The sequence below is a fragment of the Pseudoliparis swirei genome, chromosome 14, assembly GCF_029220125.1.
Source record: "Pseudoliparis swirei isolate HS2019 ecotype Mariana Trench chromosome 14, NWPU_hadal_v1, whole genome shotgun sequence".
Classification (NCBI taxonomy): domain Eukaryota; kingdom Metazoa; phylum Chordata; class Actinopteri; order Perciformes; family Liparidae; genus Pseudoliparis; species Pseudoliparis swirei.
The window spans coordinates 6,599,526-6,619,348 of record NC_079401.1 but is presented as its reverse complement, the minus strand read 5'-3'; the positions used below and the strand labels follow the sequence as shown (position 1 = coordinate 6,619,348).

The window sequence follows — 19,823 nt, the reverse complement described above, 5'->3', positions numbered from 1 at the left end:
GAGCTAAAGCTTTTGGAAAGAGATGTTTGAGAGTGTGTATGAGCATCGTAAAGGGCTATGTCTGGTGACCCGGGGCTGCAAGAATGTGCGCCAAAGAACACCGTGGGGAGAGGGCGTGCGACGGCTCCGGTGTGCATCCATGAGTGCATGAGCATGAATAAGCATCTGAGATCACACACATATGCAGTGCAGCGGGTCAGGAGTGTGTGTGTGGGCCCCTGGGCGGCTGAATTATAATGTCAACGGGCTTGATGTGGCGAGGGCCTGTCACGAGGTTCGCACCGTCAGCTGCGCTTCATCAGGGAAAGCCTCACCGCCAAAACCTCCCTCCTCCCTCTCCACCTCTCTCTCTGTTTTCCAACGGGCTCTTTTCCCCCCGTGACCCTCCATCTGTTTCTCCGCCTCGCCAAGTCATGGAGATCTTCTCCCAGCTCTTTATCCTCCTTCTTTCTTGCCTCGATATACCTCGTCGGGATATCTCCCGCCTCCCGTTTCAATCCGACTTTTCTGTCATTGTTGACGCGTCCGCCCGGCAACGCTGGGATCCGGGAGGTGTAGTGGTGGTCGGGGGAAGGGCAGGCCCAGTCCTCGTTTCCCAGAGGATGTTGAGGACTGTTTTTTTTCTCACGGCGGTCTGGGCCGAGCCGTACAAGCTGGCACGCCTCGGTATAGGTTGGCGCAGGAAATGGCCGCTCCAGCCACTTCCACTTCCTGTCAAACGTCCTCCCAGAAGACGCTCGGAAGCACAACTGGACTCATTTAACATTTAATTTCAGGTGACACCCAACTGGGTCTGATGTGTGACATACAAACAACATTAAAATACAACATAAGTATATACAGTTCTCTATTCCCCTCCATTGTGTTGGGCCGGAGGCTGACATCTCGGAGCGGATGTTTAAAGTTAATAAAACCCAAATGACATTCATGACCAGAGGGTTATTTGGGTAAACGAGCCTTCAGTCCAGATATTGTTTCTACGTGACGGTTCTGAAGCAGCATGTTGCCATTCTGCCCACAGGTAGTCCGTGTTATTCAACGGCTCATATTCCACTGGGCTGAATTCTTCTCCATCAGATAACATCGGGCCACAAATTCCCATTACAGATAACCCGAGGCGTCTGTGGGATTTTTCTTGGTCTGGGAGGGTGGAGGGAGGGTGGGGCTGCCAGGGTTAAGCAGCATTCTCCGCTATCTCCCACCACCTCGTCTCCTGAGCTCTCGTGTTTTGGGCCAGACGAGACGCCAAGCAGAGATGGCCTCCGCGGTTTTTCCGTCATGCATTCTCTCGCACGTCCAGACCGATCTCCTTACATCTACGCAAATTGACGTTGTTGTTTTATTCTCCTTCCTCTCTCTCTCTCTCTCTCTCTTCATCCTTCTTTCCTTTTCGCCTTGGAGTGGAGCGTTCCACAAAATCACTGGTTGCCACAAATAGATCGTCGTGTTCTTTAGGCGCCGAGCAGAAGAGCGCAAAGACGCTTTGGGGTTTTATGACGTGCTAACGTCGAGGAATGCTATTCGCGGGGCTATTTGGAGCTTATATAGGAAAGAGGTCCTTAAGTTCAGGAAAAGAAAGGAACAAAATCGGAGAAAACATGAGCAGTGGGATGTCGTGCGAGGTGAAGTTCAAACTACGGGAACGAATATCGGCAGATTAGATGAAGGGGTTAAAGCTGAATTTATCTGACCTCTTGAGAGGTCAAGTTCATTCTCCTGATGTTATGCAAACAGGCAACCGGCGGGGACACTTCTCGCTGATGTGTGATGCATCACACGGGAATAAAAGAGAATGATCTCACTGCTGAGGCTTGGACTAACTAGAGCACACGGACATAAAACCACACACAGGCTTTTATAAATGAGGTCCCAGCAGAGGATGGGGAGGTTATGGACCTCGATTTTGGACCAGAGAAGTGGACCCTCCCTCCAGCCTTCATCCCCGTTTCCTCTGAGTGTTCTGCTGCGCTGACACATGAACACACCGTAGGTCACAAATCCCATTTTTTTTCTCCGTCTTGACAGGAGCTTCTGCGCCAAGGAGTCGATCAAATATGCATGGGATTAAAAATGTCCAACGTGGAGTGTAAAAAGCCAGCGTTGCCCTTGCCAAAGACACATAAACACACGCCTCATCGCATGACACCACCACCCGCCCGTCCCCTCAGCTCTCCTTACGATCCGCCGTTTTTCCCCCAAAAGAATGTGAACAGACCGGAGGAGTGCGGTGGTTGATCACGACCCTTTTGATTTGCCGCTGAGGAATCCACATGTGTAACTAGAACGGGCACTCGGTAGAGCGCATACCTTCGCATATCACAAGATTGGGTATTGAATTATGAACATTTTGGCATTAGTTGCATGCCAATTGGACAAAAATGTATCGTGCTATGGTAAAAAAAAAGATTTTGACCTTTCCATGACCTTGACCTTTGACCCGATTGATCCCAAAATCTAATCAAATGGTCCCCGGATAATAACCAATCATGCCACCAAATTCCATGTGATTCAAGAAGATTTGACCTGTTCATGACCTTTGACCTTGACCTTTGACCCGATCGATCCCAAAATCTAATCAACTGGTCCCCGGATAATAACCAATCATCCCACCAAATTCCATGTGATTCAAGAAGATTTGACCTGTTCATGACCCTTGACCTTTGACCCGATCGATCCCAAAATCTAATCAACTGGTCCACGGATAATAAACAATCATCCCACCAAAATTCATGCGATTCGGTTCAATACTTTTTGAGTTCTGCGAAAGATTTTGACCTGTTCATGACCTTTGACCTTGACCTTTGACCCGATCGATCCCAAAATCTAATCAACTGGTCCCCGGATAGTAAACAATCATCCCACCAAATTTCATGCGATTCGGTTCAATACTTTTTGAGTTCTGCGAAAGATTTTGACCTGTTCATGACCTTTGACCTTGACCTTTGACCCGATCGATCCCAAAATCTAATCAACTGGTCCCCGGATAATAAACAATCATCCCACCAAATTGCATGCGATTCGGTTCAATACTTTTTGAGTTTTGCGAATAACACGCATACAAATAAATAAATAAATACACGGCGATCAAAACATAACCTTCCGGCATTTTCAATGCGAAGGTAATTATAGGAGGCAGGAACCCCGTCGGAGTCCTCCCACGCACCACTTACGCCTATACATAAGCGGCCGTCGAACGATGACGCTTGCCATAAAGGAATCTCGGCTCTCGTTTCCTCGGATGAGCGCTAGGGAATATGAACTAAATGACCAGATTACAGGTGTGCACACGTGAGCTGTGTTTGAACAGAAGCATAGACGGCTGATGTATGCTCTGTCATAAGTAATGTAGACTTTTGAGAGACACAAGGTTCAAGATAAAAATTGTACATAACCCCAGGGCTCACTGACAACTTTAAAACGTCCTTGTCTTGGATCCCCAACCTCCACCTTTGAGTATGACATCGTGCGTGTAGCCATCAAGTGCGTGTTCGACACCCGTTGACATCGACTTATGTCAGACATAATTGCATCCAAACTTGAATCAATGCAAAAGCCAACTGTACTACTTCCAGAGCATTGTCTTCTAATCCTTTGGTGTGGCTTTAATTGCACAAAAATGTCCCCGCTGAACTTTGAACAGAATGCGAGATAACATAATGAGTAAACAAGTCTGAGCATGATGGTGACCTGAAGGTACCATGTACTGACATCGATCTTCACACCTGACGTGGGAAAACCTCCAGGAAAATATCCTTCTCGTGAAGAAAAAAACGGACATATTTTAGACTTCAACGGCCGTCGTTCGTCCCGCACTTTAACAGCACCTGTGGAAGAAAGCTTCAAAAATAGAAATTAGAAACGGAGCTCCAGAAGAGTGACGAGAGTGGAACATTGGCTCCAGAGCCTAGAGGGAGATGCGTGGAGGACGCCGGAGACACGGCGGAGTGGAACGCTGGTTATCGGAGCGTGTTGGTTGTTTAGATGTGGCTCCCCCAGACACACACACTTGAGTGGGAGGTTACATCACAGGATAACACTCAAAGTACACCGTGGCGTTTCTCCAGTGGCGTGCCGTGGGCCTGGGCCTTCAGTGAGGTCCTACACAGTCCCACCCGAATTAATCCACCTCTTATTACCATCATTATGATGCCATGACTCTAGACACTATACAGTTAGACAGAGACGCAGTATAACCAGGCGTTGCGTCACCTTGAAATTGACATTTTTATTCAGAGAATTGCAGGGGAAGAGTACAATACAGTACAGTTCAACTAATAGGCAAGAACATACTCGAGTGCAACAGAGTTATATTAATATTCTTCTTCTATCCATTTCTGGTCCACAAACTTTGAGCTTTAAGTCCAACTTTTTTTTACAGTGTGTTCACCAAATAGCGCATTGTCACCCAGAGCAGTTTCACCGTGATGATGAAGATGAAAGTTCCTGTTTACCCAAACACATGACACAATTGTGAGTCTTTTCAATATTTCCCTATTTTTCTTCACCTTTTCATTGTGCAGCTCCGTTGCCCTGCGCGCTTGTTCGTTGATCTGTAGATCCGCTCCGTGTCCCCAAATTTTTTTAAAAGCACCGATGCTTGTAAGTGCCGAGTCGTACTTTGGTGTCTCGTTGCTGCCTCGGTTAGACAACTCAAGTTTGCAAAGCCAGTGTGGCTCCAAACACCAAATCGATCACTTGCAAATAACAGGCATTCCCAGCAGTCCGGGGTGCAGAGCTTCTCGGAGCCTGTGAGCCGTTGGCAGCGCTCGGAGTTGGAACTTTGAAAGTGGCGAACGAACCCCTTCCCCGCCTGTGACGGGCTTTGTAGCGTCGGCGTCGGTCTTAAAGTTTGTCTTGAGAATGGCGTTATAATTATATCTTCGACCAAATCGATATCTTCTCCTCTTTCCGCCATTGTGGGTTGAAAAAATAGCTTAGTAGTACGCAAATTAATTCGTTTATCAAATTCAGTTACCTAGTTCTGAGGTTCTGCATATACCAGCCCATAGGCCCCGCCTCTCAATATTGGTAATCCAATCAAAAGACGTGCACGCACTACGCCTGCTAGCTGGCTCCTGTGCCGGTTCCGGGGCCTTCTAGAAGGCCTACAGGAGCCAACTCTAAAGCTGATTGGTTGACACAACATTGTCATTCCCATTCACTTGAAGCTACCAGCGCCCGCAATGTTGATTCTGAAGGCCTAAGGGCAGATTTTAGCCCCCTGGCAACACACGATGGCTGAATATGATTGGATAAAAGATCTAACATAAAGACCAGCCCTCCAAATCTCAACCTGGGGCTGGAAGCAATGCAACCAAGAGGAAAGCTATGAAATGAAGGGTATAACTCTTACTCTGGGGAATAATTTAATACATATTTGTGGGAACATTTATTTAAAAAATATATATATATTCTGATGATGTTTAGGCCAGCAGAGAAGGCCTTGCTGGCCCTGACGGCCCACCACTGCGTTTCTCCCATATTACATATTTACGCGCCTTCCGTTGTTTCGAGCTCTCGCGGAACCCCGTGTTGACGTGAGCACATGAAGCTCATCAACACGCCACAGTAGTCTGGGACGACGGGACAATACATGACCGACTGACACAAGATCATGTGGACGTCTTGATGAAGAGAGACGGCGGAATGTTTTGCATGTTTCCAACAAGTCCTCAAGTCAAAATATCCAAAGACAGATATAAATTGGTGTTTCTTGTGACATTGTGTGAACCTCTCATGCAGTTCGCTCCCCTTTTTTCAATTCAGCTTTATCCATTTCACACCCGAACAAATTAACAATATGCGCGAGAGAAAATAACTTAACGCCTTTCATACCAAAAGCATTGCATTCCACGTCTCTGAGGCAAATTTGTGATTTTGGGCGATACAAAATAAACTGAATTGAAAAGCTTCATGGTTGTTGGCTTGACATAGTAGAGCATCCAGTTTGGGGACCTCATTAGTGCACAAACAGATCCTCCTCCTTCATTTCAAGACACCTCTAATTTCCTCCATGTTATCACTTGAGAAGAATGCAGAGAGAGCAGTGTCACGTTTCCACTGGTGGGTAATACATATTTATGTGTGTGTACAATCTTTAAAAATGGTTCATTTATTTGTCATGTTAAATGTGAGATTATTTTGCAATATAATATATGCAACTTGCTTAAATATGCCATATTATTGTAGTATGTTGTGCACTACTTTGTACACTTTTTGTAATTTACTCTTGTACCATATTGTACAATCTGTATATAAGTTTTGCATTTAAAATCTACATTTGAAAAGTAACGATATAGGAACTAAAGCTCTATAATAAATGAAGTGTGGTGGTATAAAGTAGCTCAAACGAGAGATGTACGTATCTACTGTAAAGGCATGATCTATTATCTTGAGATGTTTGACACTTGTTATCACATTCCTCTCCTCCTAATATTGAGGCTCATTTAAATTTAGACGAATAGCCCGTGAGTTATAATAATCACTCATATAAAAAAGTATTTATTATATGAATTATTCTTTGGCTTTTGCTGATGCTGCATGACTCGGCATCGCACGGCAAAATGTGTTTTCTTATTGTTAACCAGTCGGTAAATCAGCCGCTATACGAGACATTGTTGTTGCACTCATTTATTCCCCGAATAGCCTCCTTCACCTCGCGGTGCTACTACAGCGTGAGGTCATCTGTGTTGCAGCACGTGTCTTTTATTCGCGGTCCCTATTTAGCTGCACGGGCTTTGTAACGCCGGGCCAAATTGGACCGCAGATGTTTCCAACCCTCTTCGTGTGATCCGACCGCAGCGCTGAGGCGGCTGTACGCTCGGATTTTGGCAAGTGCATTTTTCTGTCATCGGCGTGTGGCGAGATTTCGTTGGCGCCGTTGAGCAATCTGCCTCTTTGATGGGCTGCCTGAGATCCGCGCAGTTCCACGGAGAGCCAAGTGGGAACCCGATGCGGGTGTGTTCAAGAACCATATAGCTGCGTGCAGATGAGCCGAAGCAGCTGCAGGCGGGCTGTGAAGTCGCGTGTCCGCGTCGTCCTCTCGGTATGGAAACGGGGCGTGGTCGCTTCAGTCAAAACACGTCAAAGATGCTCGCTACTGTGGGTTTAGTCACTGCAGTATCCTGGCTCATTCAGATCACGGCACAAATCAGACGTATCCACCGAGCACGAGTTTGTTTTTAATTTATTTATTCTATTTTCTAACACCAAAAGTGTAAAAACAACCAAATATTTTGAAAAATTCTATTTTTTGCACATTTGACCTCCCGAAAAGTTTGTTTTGAAATACCAGGATTAATATCCCGTTGGAGAAATTCCAACCCCTTTTGAGTTAATTCATGTTTTGGGCCTAAAACAGTCAAATTTAAGAGTTTTTACACGAATAAATGTCTGTTTTTAAAACTTCCCAGGGGGTAGTTTGTGTGTAACTGTCGAACGTGACCTCCTCATACAGCACAGAGGTCGTGACCTCGGCGATCAGTATCACCCCTCCCTTCACTTGTTGCTTACTTTCTCTCATCTGAATAGTTTGATCACACCGACATGGTTCAAATGTTCCACGTCTGACCACTTTTCACGCGACACACTTCCTCGATCAAGGGGCCCCTGCACAAATCCCCAGTGGAGCAGTGCGGCCCTCAGAGCCCCTTGACCGAGGTGCTTAACCTCAATCGAGTCTCCAGGCCGGCTGTAGAATGCAAAACCTCGCCAGGTGAGAGCTGTCGGCAAAGAACACTGGAATGAAATTATAAACCCCGGTCATAATGGATGCTAAGGCCTGTGTGAATATAATTACATTGCAGGTACCCCGCAGCGTTGCCCCGTGCATGGAAATACGTGGGGCACTAGTGGGTGAAGATTAATCAAATTATTATTTTTATGGGTTGACTATAGTAAAGCAGTTTATTCATCAACTTGCCCTCACAATTGGATTCCTGCAGAGCTTTGTTTGTGTCTTTTATTCTCCAGTGGGAGGAATAACAGGAGTCTTTGTGTTTGCGGACGGGCGGGCGGACGGGGGGGGGCGGGCTTATTATTTGATGTTTTGAGATAATCCAACGCCGCATTCCTCTCGGGGGCCAACTCAGTCCAAAGTGTGAAGGTCTGGGTGCCTGGACCACATTATGTGCTGTGAGTCACTGTACAGCTGACTTGCTGGCTGAAGGCTCGACTTCCACACTCCAATTGTGCAAAGTCATACTTGCACCGCTCGGTACGAGTTCCGCTCTATCAAATATTACCCTGGTATCATGTGTCATATGTTGCGAAGTAAAAATGCATCGTTGTCACAGCAGTGTTGAATTCACACTGACGAACCGAGGCGTTAAACTTTGTTACCACAAAGCGACCCGTGTTCACGCCGCTGAGGGCTTCGGCGCGACATGTAACGTGAAATGATCCTTCGGCCCCGAGCTTCAGGCTCAGTGAGCAGCGGGAATCTGGGTTTGTTTAGCTTGCCTAGATTCCCCCGAAAGCCTGTTTCATCACAGGCTGGAGAGACGGGGCGGACTCACTTCTCTGCACGAAGACCTGGACAAACGGGTCCGAATTATGTCGTCCCGTTGAGACGCTCCGTTGACGGTCGAGAGAGAATCCCCGTGAACAAAGGTGAGTCGAGCATCAGGACAGTCCGAGCAGCGAAACTCAGATTCTTTTTGCATGATTTCTTCTCATACTTAACAGAGTGATTTGTGTTACCATGGATCACAACATTTTAAATCTTCACACACTGCGTACAGTTGGCTTCTTGACTGTGATACTAATGAAAGCACCGACATCTATATCCTGCAGGGGGATTTTCAGAGCCTAATTGACAAACGGCTTTTATAAAAATCTATTTTTTTAGTGCATCTAATTTGTTTTAGTGAGGGAAGCTGTTAATAGTTGGGCATATCGGAAAAATGCTTACTCATGTTCTTGTAACTATGCAGCTAGAGCTGTTGGTAGAAAAACTGGAACTGCTTAAAAAAACGGGCAAAACGTTTTTCCCACAGAATAATACTCACATGTTAGGTGTTGTTTGATAGTAAGGATTTTTTTTGGTGGGGTGGGGGCTACTGAGATTTGTATACATTGCCTTAAATGTCCAGTGAAGCCCCTCATGTCTCTGAAAGCAGCCCTAACTCATCACGGGACTACCCACTATGCTTAAAAGACTCACGTAGGGAATTGCCCCTCAAAACATTCCCATAAAATCTCCAGGAAAGATTATCAGCACTGAATATCTGGCCTACCGCAAGCCTCAAGGGAGTCCTGTACAGTGTGGAAAATAAAGCCAGAGGTTACTTTAAGAGACTCCTCTTTTACAAGGTATGTTTCTCACATATGTTGAAGAGGAAGGGGGTAAAGCCACAGGAATGTTTACCTATTTAGGACATGGGAACTAGAGTACGGGCAGGAGGGTTCGAGGTCTGATGTCGACCGCATCGGGAACTCCTCCGTCAAAGGGTTCAAACAAGGCAAGAAGAGCACACACAGGGTAGCTGCATTGCATTGACCCTGACCTCTGACCTCCCTCAAGGTGTCACAGAGGAGAAACAGGAGAAACAGAACGGGGCGTTACACAAGGGGGTGAAAAAACAAACTGTAACGGAGTAACTCATGAACGTGACTTAACGCAGTTCAATGTGCATCTATCAGATGATCTGAATCCCAAAAGGTGCACACATTGGATGGAAAGCAGCGACTGATTTAAGGACATCAATACCCACAATTCCCTCAACACGCTTGCATACCAGCTCACGGCGTTGTGCCCATGCAGTAACTACAGCATCAACCTTGCCGTAGGCTGGAAGAGCTTCACAATGTTCACCACTGTATATCGGCGACCCGCTGCCCTGTATGCCAGACTCCAATAAAAGCGGCCATAAAGCACGCAGTAATTGTGTATGGCTATGCCTGGTCTGAGTTACTCGCCGCGGTGCCACGTTTACAGGGGGCTCCAGGTTTGTCAGGACGGAACAACGGCGACTGTATTGAAGGGCCCTTAACGCTGGTATTTCATTCGGCCCCTGGGATGCAAAAGAGTCTGCATTTTGGGAGATGGCATGCAAGCTGTGTGCGTATGTGAATGGAGTTCACATGTGTAGTGGAGGAATTTGCACATTGTATATGATTGTGTGACTTTTTACCACTTCCTGACTCTTGACCCTTGACTTTTAGATTTTTTTGGGGGGGTCTCTTCTAATGAGGGAGACAAAATAAAATGGTGACATAGATTTCTAAAAGGGGTTCATTGCAGACTGCGTAGAAATAATGTCATTTTACCAACTCAGTAAATCTTTCCTTCAGCTTCGTGGTACCAGCTTGTCCTTGGAGGCAGGAGGTAAAGTAATGTGTCATTAAGGCTGAGCTTGAATTGCAGTTCCGATGTTTTTTTAGTTTTTTTTATTCCTAATGAACTGATGCTGCAAATACAGATGTAATAGTGGACTGCTGTAATGTGAAACATTGAGTTGGCATGCGGTGTAGAATACGATGAATAATGAAGTCCCTGAAATACAAAGTAATCAGCTTTTCTATTATCTTGACTTTGAAAAGAAGAAGTATAATACAACTGTGTTCCTCCTCGATGAAACACAAGTGTGTGTATATCCATGTGATCTGTAATGTAACAATATGCCTAAGCACGGAGCATGCAGTGCTATGGACCCTGGACTTTCTTTTTTTTTAGGATGGCTATAAATGCTGTGCTGAATGTCCACAGGCGATGACACAGCCCAATAAATGTGCTGAGAGCTGTGGATGTGGCCTTAAAAAAGTCACACCACCATTTACAGGTCAGTCCAGTGTCCAGTGTGTTTTTCTCAAGTTTTAAGTAGCCTACTATTTTTTTAAATGCTAACAAATAAAAAACAACAAAGAGTACAGGTCTTGAACAACAAAAGAAGGGATGACAGTGATGGGTTATTTTTTTCATGAATTGAAATGTGTCTTCTAATATTCCATTTATAATAGATCTGCTCATATTTAGTAGCCCATAGCAGCATGATGAGATATGCAAGCCATCTTCTTATTTCTTGACATATACTGTACATTTTACTATATTTCATCTTTACATCTTCAGTAACCATGCACGCGTCAAAACATCAACATGAAGGATGTCTCGTTTATATTATTGTGCGCTATTATATTGAGTTACTGTAACAGCTCTCTAAGAAGCACGTGTTCCAGTGTGTCTGGGGCTTTTATTGTGAAGGGTGTAACGGAAAAGGGAAGACATTAGAACGTTTTAGGGTCTGCGTAAAGAAATAAATAAAGAGGCTGCATTCATAATTCCGTAACCTATCATTCAGTAATTTACACCGATCAGCATCCACCCGTCTGCCACACATGTGGACTTCGATCGAGCGCAGTTGGTTAGAACATACCATGTGCACCGGCTCGCGGGGGTGGTCGCGGTGTCCGAGACGGGAAACACAGAGGTAGGCAACGTGTTGTAGAATTCTCTCGAATCTATTCCTGTTCACACACGTGACGACGAGTGTGGTAATTGATTTGTTATTATCTTTTCAATATGCCTCTCTTATAGAGCATTGTTGGACGTGAACGCGCCTCTCTGGTTTGGGATCCGCACGCAGCGCGTCGCCGATTCCGTGGAAGTGTGACGCGCGTGTTCAGGGACAACGGAGCCGGTGAATGTGCACATGTGCTGCCACAATGTCATACTTATGATGTGTCTCCGGGTGTGGGAAGTGAAAGTGCACATTGCGTGTTGTTTTCGGCATTGTGTGTCCACGTGGCCACACCGGGAGACAATGACTGAGGTCACGAGACGCGCACAATAATAATAATACAAGAATAAAAACGAAAATTCGTCCGCAACCTCTGCATTTTATATTAAAAATAAAATGGCATTAGTGTGAAATGAAATACTATAATATTTAGATATTACCGGGGACATTTTTTAATATAAATTAAATTGAATGTTGTAAATTTAAATATGCATCTGACTATCAGACTATCAATGAATGCTTTCTAAAGTAAAGTCACGTAAATACAAATATGAATACATGTTCATTGAACCTTTTCACAGTAAACATGAGTAACATATTAACATTGTGTCCTGCAATGCTGCTGACAATAATTGCTGTTACAACTAGGTGTCAAAAAAAATGAAAGTTCATGTGTTTTCCCCCACCATAAACGAGTGTTGTGAGAGCAATGGCCTCCAGCCAGCTGCGCAAGAGGGACATGGTCAACGCTGGTCCTTGGGTGGGCTGCAGAGTACAGATAAAGGAGACACACACACACACACACGTGTGTTCACATCGCAGATTAGTGAGGCGGCCAAACCAACTGTCAGAAAAGACACCCGAGTTCTTCTGCTGCGACGATGTGGGTGAACTGAGCTTCGAAGGACCTTTGAGTCTGTCGACTTTTGCTCGAGGAATTGTATTTGTCTACATGACTGGAGTCGTCTCCCTCCAGCCATGTTTTCCCCTCCTAATTGCTTGTGTTTACCTCTCTTCAGAGGTGCGTGTCTCTGCCAGAACCAGCGATGGCCGACCAGCTTCCTCCGCAGCCAGCAGACGCGCTGCTGAATAAACTCAGCGAGAAATTATCCACCAAGGACGGCCTGCACGCCAGGGGACAGTGGGCGAGCAAGGCCGAGTTCCTCCTGGCCGTGGCGGGGCAGATCATCGGCCTGGGCAACGTCTGGAGGTTCCCCTACCTCTGCTACAAGAACGGAGGAGGTAGAGAAGAAGAGAGGGAGTTCCGAGGTTCCGATTGTCGACTGGGATTTTAATCTTATAAACAACACGGTTAAATGTGTGTTTATTACTTGGTTGTAGGGTTCCGTTATTACGTTATTTTAGGGTTAGATATTGGGTTGAATGTAATCAGTGAAGGTCCTCACAAGGATAGCACCTTTCGTGTGTGTGTGTGTGTCCAGGTGTGTTCTTCATACCCTACCTGTTGTTCCTGGTGCTGTGCGGCATCCCCCTGTTCCTCATGGAGACATCGCTGGGACAGTACACCAGCCTGGGAGGAGTCAGCGCCTGGAAGACCATCTGTCCATTATTTGGAGGTATGTTTATCAAATTAATCATAACTTCCAGCCAGATTGGGTGGATGTAACCTTGGCAACATCTTTTTTTCAGATCTGGCATGCTCTGCCTGCTGCATGTGTGTGCAGCTCACAATATGTGTATTTGTATTCGAGGAAATCTACAAAAAGTACTATATAAAGTACTCCCCTCTTTAGTTCAGGTGTTTTATACTGTGGTATATGGTTATTATTATTAATGCATATCAATGTATCGAGCTGCAGTAAAGATAATTATATTCACTTTTAATACAGTTCCCTCTGGAATGTAGTGGAGTAGAAAGTAACAGCAAAAATATTATACTGTAAAAAGAAAAAAAAGAATAAGAATCAACTGAATCACGTGCAACGAGCAGAAAGGTTCATATTTAATCTTTCATTACCGGGCACCACAAACGCTCATTTGTGTCGGCCCGCGCTTTCCCCTCCCCGCCCGAGGCCTCTCACGAGACCGCCGGTCACTCTTCGTGGAGATATGCTTGATGTGGGCGGCGAGTCGAGTGTCTGAATAAATGGATTCCTCTCATCTGGACCTCGGGGGACTTTTGGTCTGATGGCGGAATGGACGCTTTGAAGCGCGGTCAGCTTTCGTGACCGTGTCGGCCAGCTGATGGGATCTACTTTGCGCCCCCCCCCCCCCCCTCTGCAGGACTCGGCTATGCCAGCCAGGTGATGATCCTGCACGGCTGCGTGTACTACATCGTCATCCTGGCCTGGGCTCTCTTCTACCTGTCCTACAGCTTCCAGGCGGTGCTGCCCTGGTCGCACTGTAACAACACGTGGAACACGGGTCAGTCCGGCGCCCGGTGTCCCGGGAGCGCCCGCCATTGCACTTTTTAAATCCACCTGTGTGACACTTTTTTTTTTAATCGTTGCGTCCCCTGCAGAGGCGTGTGTCCTGTTTGACCACGGCAACCAGACGGCCAATGGGAGCGGCCTGCCTGAGAACGCCACCTCCCCCGTCATTGAGTTTTGGGAGTGAGTGTAGCTTCCTGGTTTCTTTTTCTTTGTGGTATTGAGTGTCTATTAACAGCTGTGTGTGTGTGTGTGTGTGTGTGTGTGTGTGTGTTAGGCGCGAGGTGCTCCGTCTCTCCAGCAGTTTAGACGAGCTGGGCCCGATCAGCTGGAAGCTGGCGCTGTGCCTCGCCACCGTCTGGATCGTGTGTTACTTCTGTGTCTGGAAGGGAGTGAAGTCCACCGGAAAGGTGAGCGGGAAGGTCATCCCCTACGGATTCAGGTGACCTCCACTTCCTGAAGATATCCTCATCTCCAAACGACGCAAAGTCACAACCCCCCCCCCACATTCTAGGTGGTGTACCTGACGGCCACCTTCCCGTACGTGATGCTGTTCGTGCTGCTGGTGCGCGGCGCCTCCCTCCCCGGAGCGACCCAGGGCATCATCTACTACCTCAAGCCCAACCACACCCGCCTGGCAGACCCGCAGGTACAAAAGCACACGACACAAAGATGCAACTTTACTGCATACATTTTAAGATACTGGGGAATAATAAGAACTGCCATTGGCCCCCGTACGTTACTCTGGCCTCGATGGAAACTTCCCGTCTCGTTCTTCAGGTATGGATGGATGCAGGCACTCAGGTTTTCTTCTCTTTTGGAATCGGTTTGGGAAGCCTCACCGCCCTCGGCAGTTACAACAAATACAACAACGACTGCTACAAGTGAGAGCCCTTTGTCCCGCCCTCCTCCTCCTCCTCCTCCTCCTCCTCCTCTCCAGACAGACCGTACTCGCTGAAATGTTAGATGTAAGCCCCGGCTGGTCAGCTGGCTTCCAGAAGGAATGGCTGGAATGGACAGAGAAAACACACTGATACAGCCGCACCTTAGAGAGCAGCCCCGACTGCCATGTTTCCCACACTCTAGGACTCCCACACACACACACACACACACACACACAGAAAAAGCCAAGCACTTAGCTCTCGGTTTGTACCGACTCCACTGAGCCAGAGCTCCACAATTCAAGGTCAAAGACCAGGATCAAGGACCTTTTCGACGTATTTCTTCAGGTCGTGTCTCGCTACAATGCTAAATGAGTTGCGTTTTGTTTCCCGTGGCCCCTTCAGGGACTCCTTCCTTCTGTGCCTCCTGAACAGCGCCACCAGTTTCCTGGCGGGCTTCGCCATCTTCTCGGTGCTGGGCTTCATGGCCGAAGAGCAGGGCGTGGACATCGCCACCGTGGTGCAGTCAGGTGAAACATATCGCCGTCACCCTCTTCTGAACAACACCTCGGCAACACCTCATTCAGGACGACATTTAGCTCATCGGGACCATTCTATGTGAGAGAAGCACACATTTACTCCGTGTCCATGTGTTCACCCCCTCAGGGCCCGGCCTGGCCTTCATTGCGTTCCCGAGAGCCGTCGCCATGATGCCCATCCCCCAGCTCTGGGCCGTCTGCTTCTTCCTCATGATCATCATGCTGGGGCTGGACACACAGGTACACACAGACACACACACACACCATCAGACTCCGATGCGACGGCATCAACACGCTGACCCCGCCTCCCCCTCCGTCCCCCAGTTCGTGAGTCTGGAGGCCCTGATGACGTCGCTGACTGACCTGTACCCTCACCTGATTCGCCGAGGCCACCGCAGGGAGCTGGTGCTGCTCTTCGTCTGCGTCGCCTGCTTCCTGGTGGGACTGGTGATGGTCACGCCGGTATGTCGCTCTCCGTTGATTGGACGGGAGGTTGCACATGATCCCCTGGCGAGTGGCGAGGACCGACGCCAGTGTTTCTCTCCTCCTCGCGTCCGTACAGGGCGGTCTGCACGTGTTCCAGATCTACGACCATTACTCATGCAGCGGAGCCAGCCTGCTGCTTCTCTCCATCTTCCAGTCCGTCGCCATCGGCTGGGTCTACGGTACAAGTCTCTCCGTCACTCCTCTCTTTCTTTTCCCTTCATTTCCTTCTCCCCTCTCCTGTGTCCTCCCTTTTCATTTCCTTTCTTTCTTCACGTGCTTTGCTACTGCTCTCCTCGACACCTTCTCTTTTGCATTTCTTTCTTTACCTCCTTTCCTTTTCCTCTTCTCCTTTCCTCTTTCTTTGTATTCTGTTCTTTTCTTTCCTCTATCCTCTCCCCTCATTGCATTTATTTTTCCTTTTCTTATCCTCCATACGTTCCTTTCCTTCTCTCCTCTGGGGACAGCCCCACGAAACACTTCAGCTCCTTTAATCCTAAACTTATTTCATACGTACAAAAGGTCCCATCATCTGACTCCACGTCTGAATTTAATGAAATTCAGTCGGGTCTCATTATTCTGACAACAGGCTAAATAAATCTCAGTTTGATGGCGGTCAGTATGACATAAAGACAGAGCAGTGGCAAGAATTAAACTTTTTATTTTATTTTATTTTTTATCACTCCGCTAATGAAAGTGGTTCCTATAATCTGATTCACACACACAGTCCACTTCCTCCCCTCCCTCTGCATTCCAGTTAGAGTCAGTAGACAGTATATTAACCTGGCTGCAGCTATACCCACTGTTGTGAGGAGGCTGGCTCCCCCCCCCCCCCCCCCCCCCCACATCCGTCTCCCCCGGGCCTTAAATCAGCCCCCGGGCCCCCTCGCCTCTCGGTCTCAGTCTGGCAGCCCCAGGGTGCCCCCCTCTCTCTCTCTCTCTCTCTCCCAGACCTGGGGCCCTGGAGCATTTCCAAATGCATTGTTTGTTTCAGAGCGCGCACATCGTCGCCACAAACACAAAATGAACGTCGTCATTCGCAAACGAGACGAGTCGCCGGGTGGGATAGGTGTGTGAATAGGAAGCCTGTTTTAATGGCTCTCCCAGCAGGAGGCGAGCGGAGCAGAGGGCTTTTTAATGGACTGGGTAACACAGTGGTCAGGACCCCCCCCCCCCCCCTCTCTCTTTATGACTGTGGGATTTAACACTCCTCTGCTGCTCACTCCACTTGTTGGGTTGTTTTCGACAAAGGGACGTCTGCTTTTATCCTTCCCTTTACCTTTCTTGCAACATGTCCTTTATGTTCATCAGAAGATATAGTGGCATAGCATCGCCTCTAAAGTTGTCACACCACCAGGTTATAATTAAAATGCTCATTTCAATGTGACAAAGATGATCTCCAGTGAATGTCTCCCAGCTCTTTTATTGCCGCCGCTCCAACTTTCAGCTCCACGGATGCAACAATACCGAAACCACAGGCGGTCGTGGTGAAGTTGTTCTTGTTTTTTTTGGCCACAGGAGCCGATCGCTTCAATGCCAACATCAGGGACATGACCGGCTACAGCCCGCTGCCCGTCTTCAAGCTGTGCTGGAAATACTTGACCCCGGCCGTGTGCACTGTGAGTGACCCCTCCCCGCTGGCCTGCTTTTCACAGCCTCGCAGTCTGTGTCCCTCGCTGTGAAATAGTATGCACATTTAATTTAATTATTTTTTTAAACCGCTACGCCTGTCAATCAGTCATACCTCTCTTGACCTATGTGGTCTCCCACTTTTTTTTCTGACCAACCGGGAACATTGTGAAATGCTGAATTGCAGCGATGGGGTGTACTCGTTGACCCCGCCCTCCTTGTGTTGGTGCTCAGGCGACCTTCGTGTTCTCCCTGGTGAGCTGGTCTCCGTTGGCCCTGGAGAAGGGCCTGGTGGCTCCGCTGTGGGCCACCACGCTGGGCTGGATGCTCACGTTCTCCTCCGTCTCCCTGCTGCCCATCTGGGCCGTCTACGCCCTGGCCACCACCCCGGGAACCCTGCCGCAGGTTACACCGGCGCTCTCTTTGAATTCTGATGACGTGTCATTAAGCCCCCGGGACGTGTTTCAAATATGTACTCGTAGCCGTAGGACAATGTGGGATTTTTTTTCTTCCCCCCTTCGGATAATCACACGGAAGCCAGATTTATTTTTAAAACTAAACAACAGATGTTGTGATGTAAAACAATGGACTAACTTCTTCTTTTTGACCCACCCCCCCCCCCCCCGACAGCGCTTCAAACGCCTCTGCAGCCCGGCCAAAGGCCCGTCACCGGCGCTGCCCCTCACCGAGAAGCCGAAGGAGCGGAACACGGACACCATCCGGGATCGTATGACCCAATGACGGCCGTGTGGGAGGCCGGGCCGTCTCACTCGGGGAGGAGGGGGCGGCTGACCGCAGCCCATCCTCCGGTTACCGCTTACTTCACTTCTCAAGCACTCGATCTTCTTCACCTCCTCTGCTTAAAGTCTTTTCCTTCATGCAGTAGTTGAGTCACTGTACTCGTGAATCGTGTGATAACAGCGCCTGTAGCCATCCGAGGCTCAGGGCGCAGCTAAATGACAACACTAAAAAGAAGTGTAAGTTGGCTCCTCCCCTTTCCTCTCTATGAGAGGTCGCTGCACGCTTCGCATTGACTCCACTGAACATGTTTCGACTGCCGCTGTCCTCTGATGACTCGGCCACGTTTTAGACAGTGATTTGTCTGGACGTGTGTGTGTGTGTGTGTGTGTGGTCTTACCCTCAGACCATGTAATGCCAGAAATTAAATTGGCCAAACAACATTTGTTTTTTTTGCCAAGGCAAAGGATGGAGAATGTATTGAAATGTGTGCTAACTGTTTTGATTTGTTATACTCATCTGAATGTAGGCAGCAGAGTTGTTGTTGTTGTGAGCCTCTGTCTCAAATGCACACATTTGAAGTGCAGTTATTGCTAAAGTGAAGAGAATCTGTTTCCACTGTAGAGTAAATAACCACTACATCAAGCTGGGAAACAAGCACAGTGTCTGAATCAGCATGTTTTAGTCCAATATTGAAATATTTCTGTGTTGACCAGTTTGAAATTATTATTTTCTTATTCCGGTCCTGAAACTGAAATTGTTCAAGAATGTTTTTGTCTGAGCAGAGGACATGGCGCTGTCTTTCACTGTCACACCGTCATGGCCTCTAGCACCAGAAGGATAAATGTCTTGGGTGAGCGTGGGCGGTGAACGTGTGTGTCGAGAAATATCTCCTTTTAACAAACTTTAAACTGCTGTTTTTCTCTTGCACTGCCATTCGGACCTGGATCCGGTGTTTGATTGGATGCTCCTCTGAGATTAATTTAGAGCCCATCTGTACACACGTGCCTCGTTTCTTTTCTCTATGTACAATCATTTTTCTTTTCTTTTTTTATACATATAAATATTTATATTTATATTGTGGTTAAAAGAGTTTCTGTGTATTTTTTGGTGTGCGTGTGTTTGTGCGTGTGTGCATGTTTGTGTTCCCCATGGGGATGTTGCTCTCTCTCACTCTCGGCGCCGTGGTAACAGATGCAGAAAAAGAGGAGAGTGTACACACACACACACACACACACTCCATCAGCCACTCAACCATCACAGGAACAAGCGCATTTTCATCCTGATGGGAATTACTGGTTTAACATCCATGGAGGGTTATAAGTCAAGGGCAACAGAGGGATGGTGTGGGGGGGGGGGGGGGGGGAGTCATGGGGACTAGAGAGGAGGGTGGAGTTGCAGTGCTCGGAGGGGGGCGTGGAACTCTGACACCACCACTTAGAGCGTGGCGGTTATGTAAGAGGCTCAGCCTGTCAATTAACCGTATTGGATTCCCCTCAGCCACAGTAGAAAGGGGGCGGAGCCCACACATGGCTCGGCACGCGGGATCACACACACAACTTGTTTTGGTGACGCTCAATACTGTATGCAGCCCACTTTACACGTGTGATCTGTGTTATTGTGTGTTTGTGTGTGTGTGTGGATAACGGGGGCGGTTTATGTCCACACGGTTGCTTTGGCATACATCTCGGGATTACACATGATCCA

The 19,823-nt window shown here is 47.6% G+C and overlaps 1 protein-coding gene across 10 annotated transcripts; it reads left to right on the top strand.

The window, feature by feature from the left end:
- The first annotated feature begins 8,149 nt into the window (after positions 1–8,149).
- Positions 8,150–19,192, top strand: LOC130204532 (sodium- and chloride-dependent GABA transporter 2-like). Of its 10 annotated transcripts, none has more exons than XM_056431332.1 (19): positions 8,150–8,610; positions 10,294–10,327; positions 10,709–10,781; positions 11,298–11,426; positions 11,534–11,636; positions 12,476–12,698; positions 12,899–13,033; positions 13,701–13,841; positions 13,939–14,029; positions 14,124–14,256; positions 14,361–14,495; positions 14,627–14,730; positions 15,133–15,257; positions 15,394–15,506; positions 15,591–15,728; positions 15,829–15,931; positions 17,268–17,368; positions 17,613–17,783; positions 18,009–19,192. In XM_056431332.1, exons 6-19 carry the CDS (start codon positions 12,503–12,505, stop codon positions 18,117–18,119), a joined length of 1,797 nt encoding a protein of 598 aa, XP_056287307.1. In that variant the 5' UTR covers positions 8,150–8,610; positions 10,294–10,327; positions 10,709–10,781; positions 11,298–11,426; positions 11,534–11,636; positions 12,476–12,502; the 3' UTR covers positions 18,120–19,192. The 10 variants fall into 10 exon arrangements, with proteins under 10 accessions (XP_056287307.1, XP_056287308.1, XP_056287306.1 ...); XM_056431333.1 differs by having other exon boundaries at positions 10,676–10,781; XM_056431331.1 differs by lacking the exon at positions 10,294–10,327.
- The last annotated feature ends 631 nt before the right edge of the window (positions 19,193–19,823 follow it).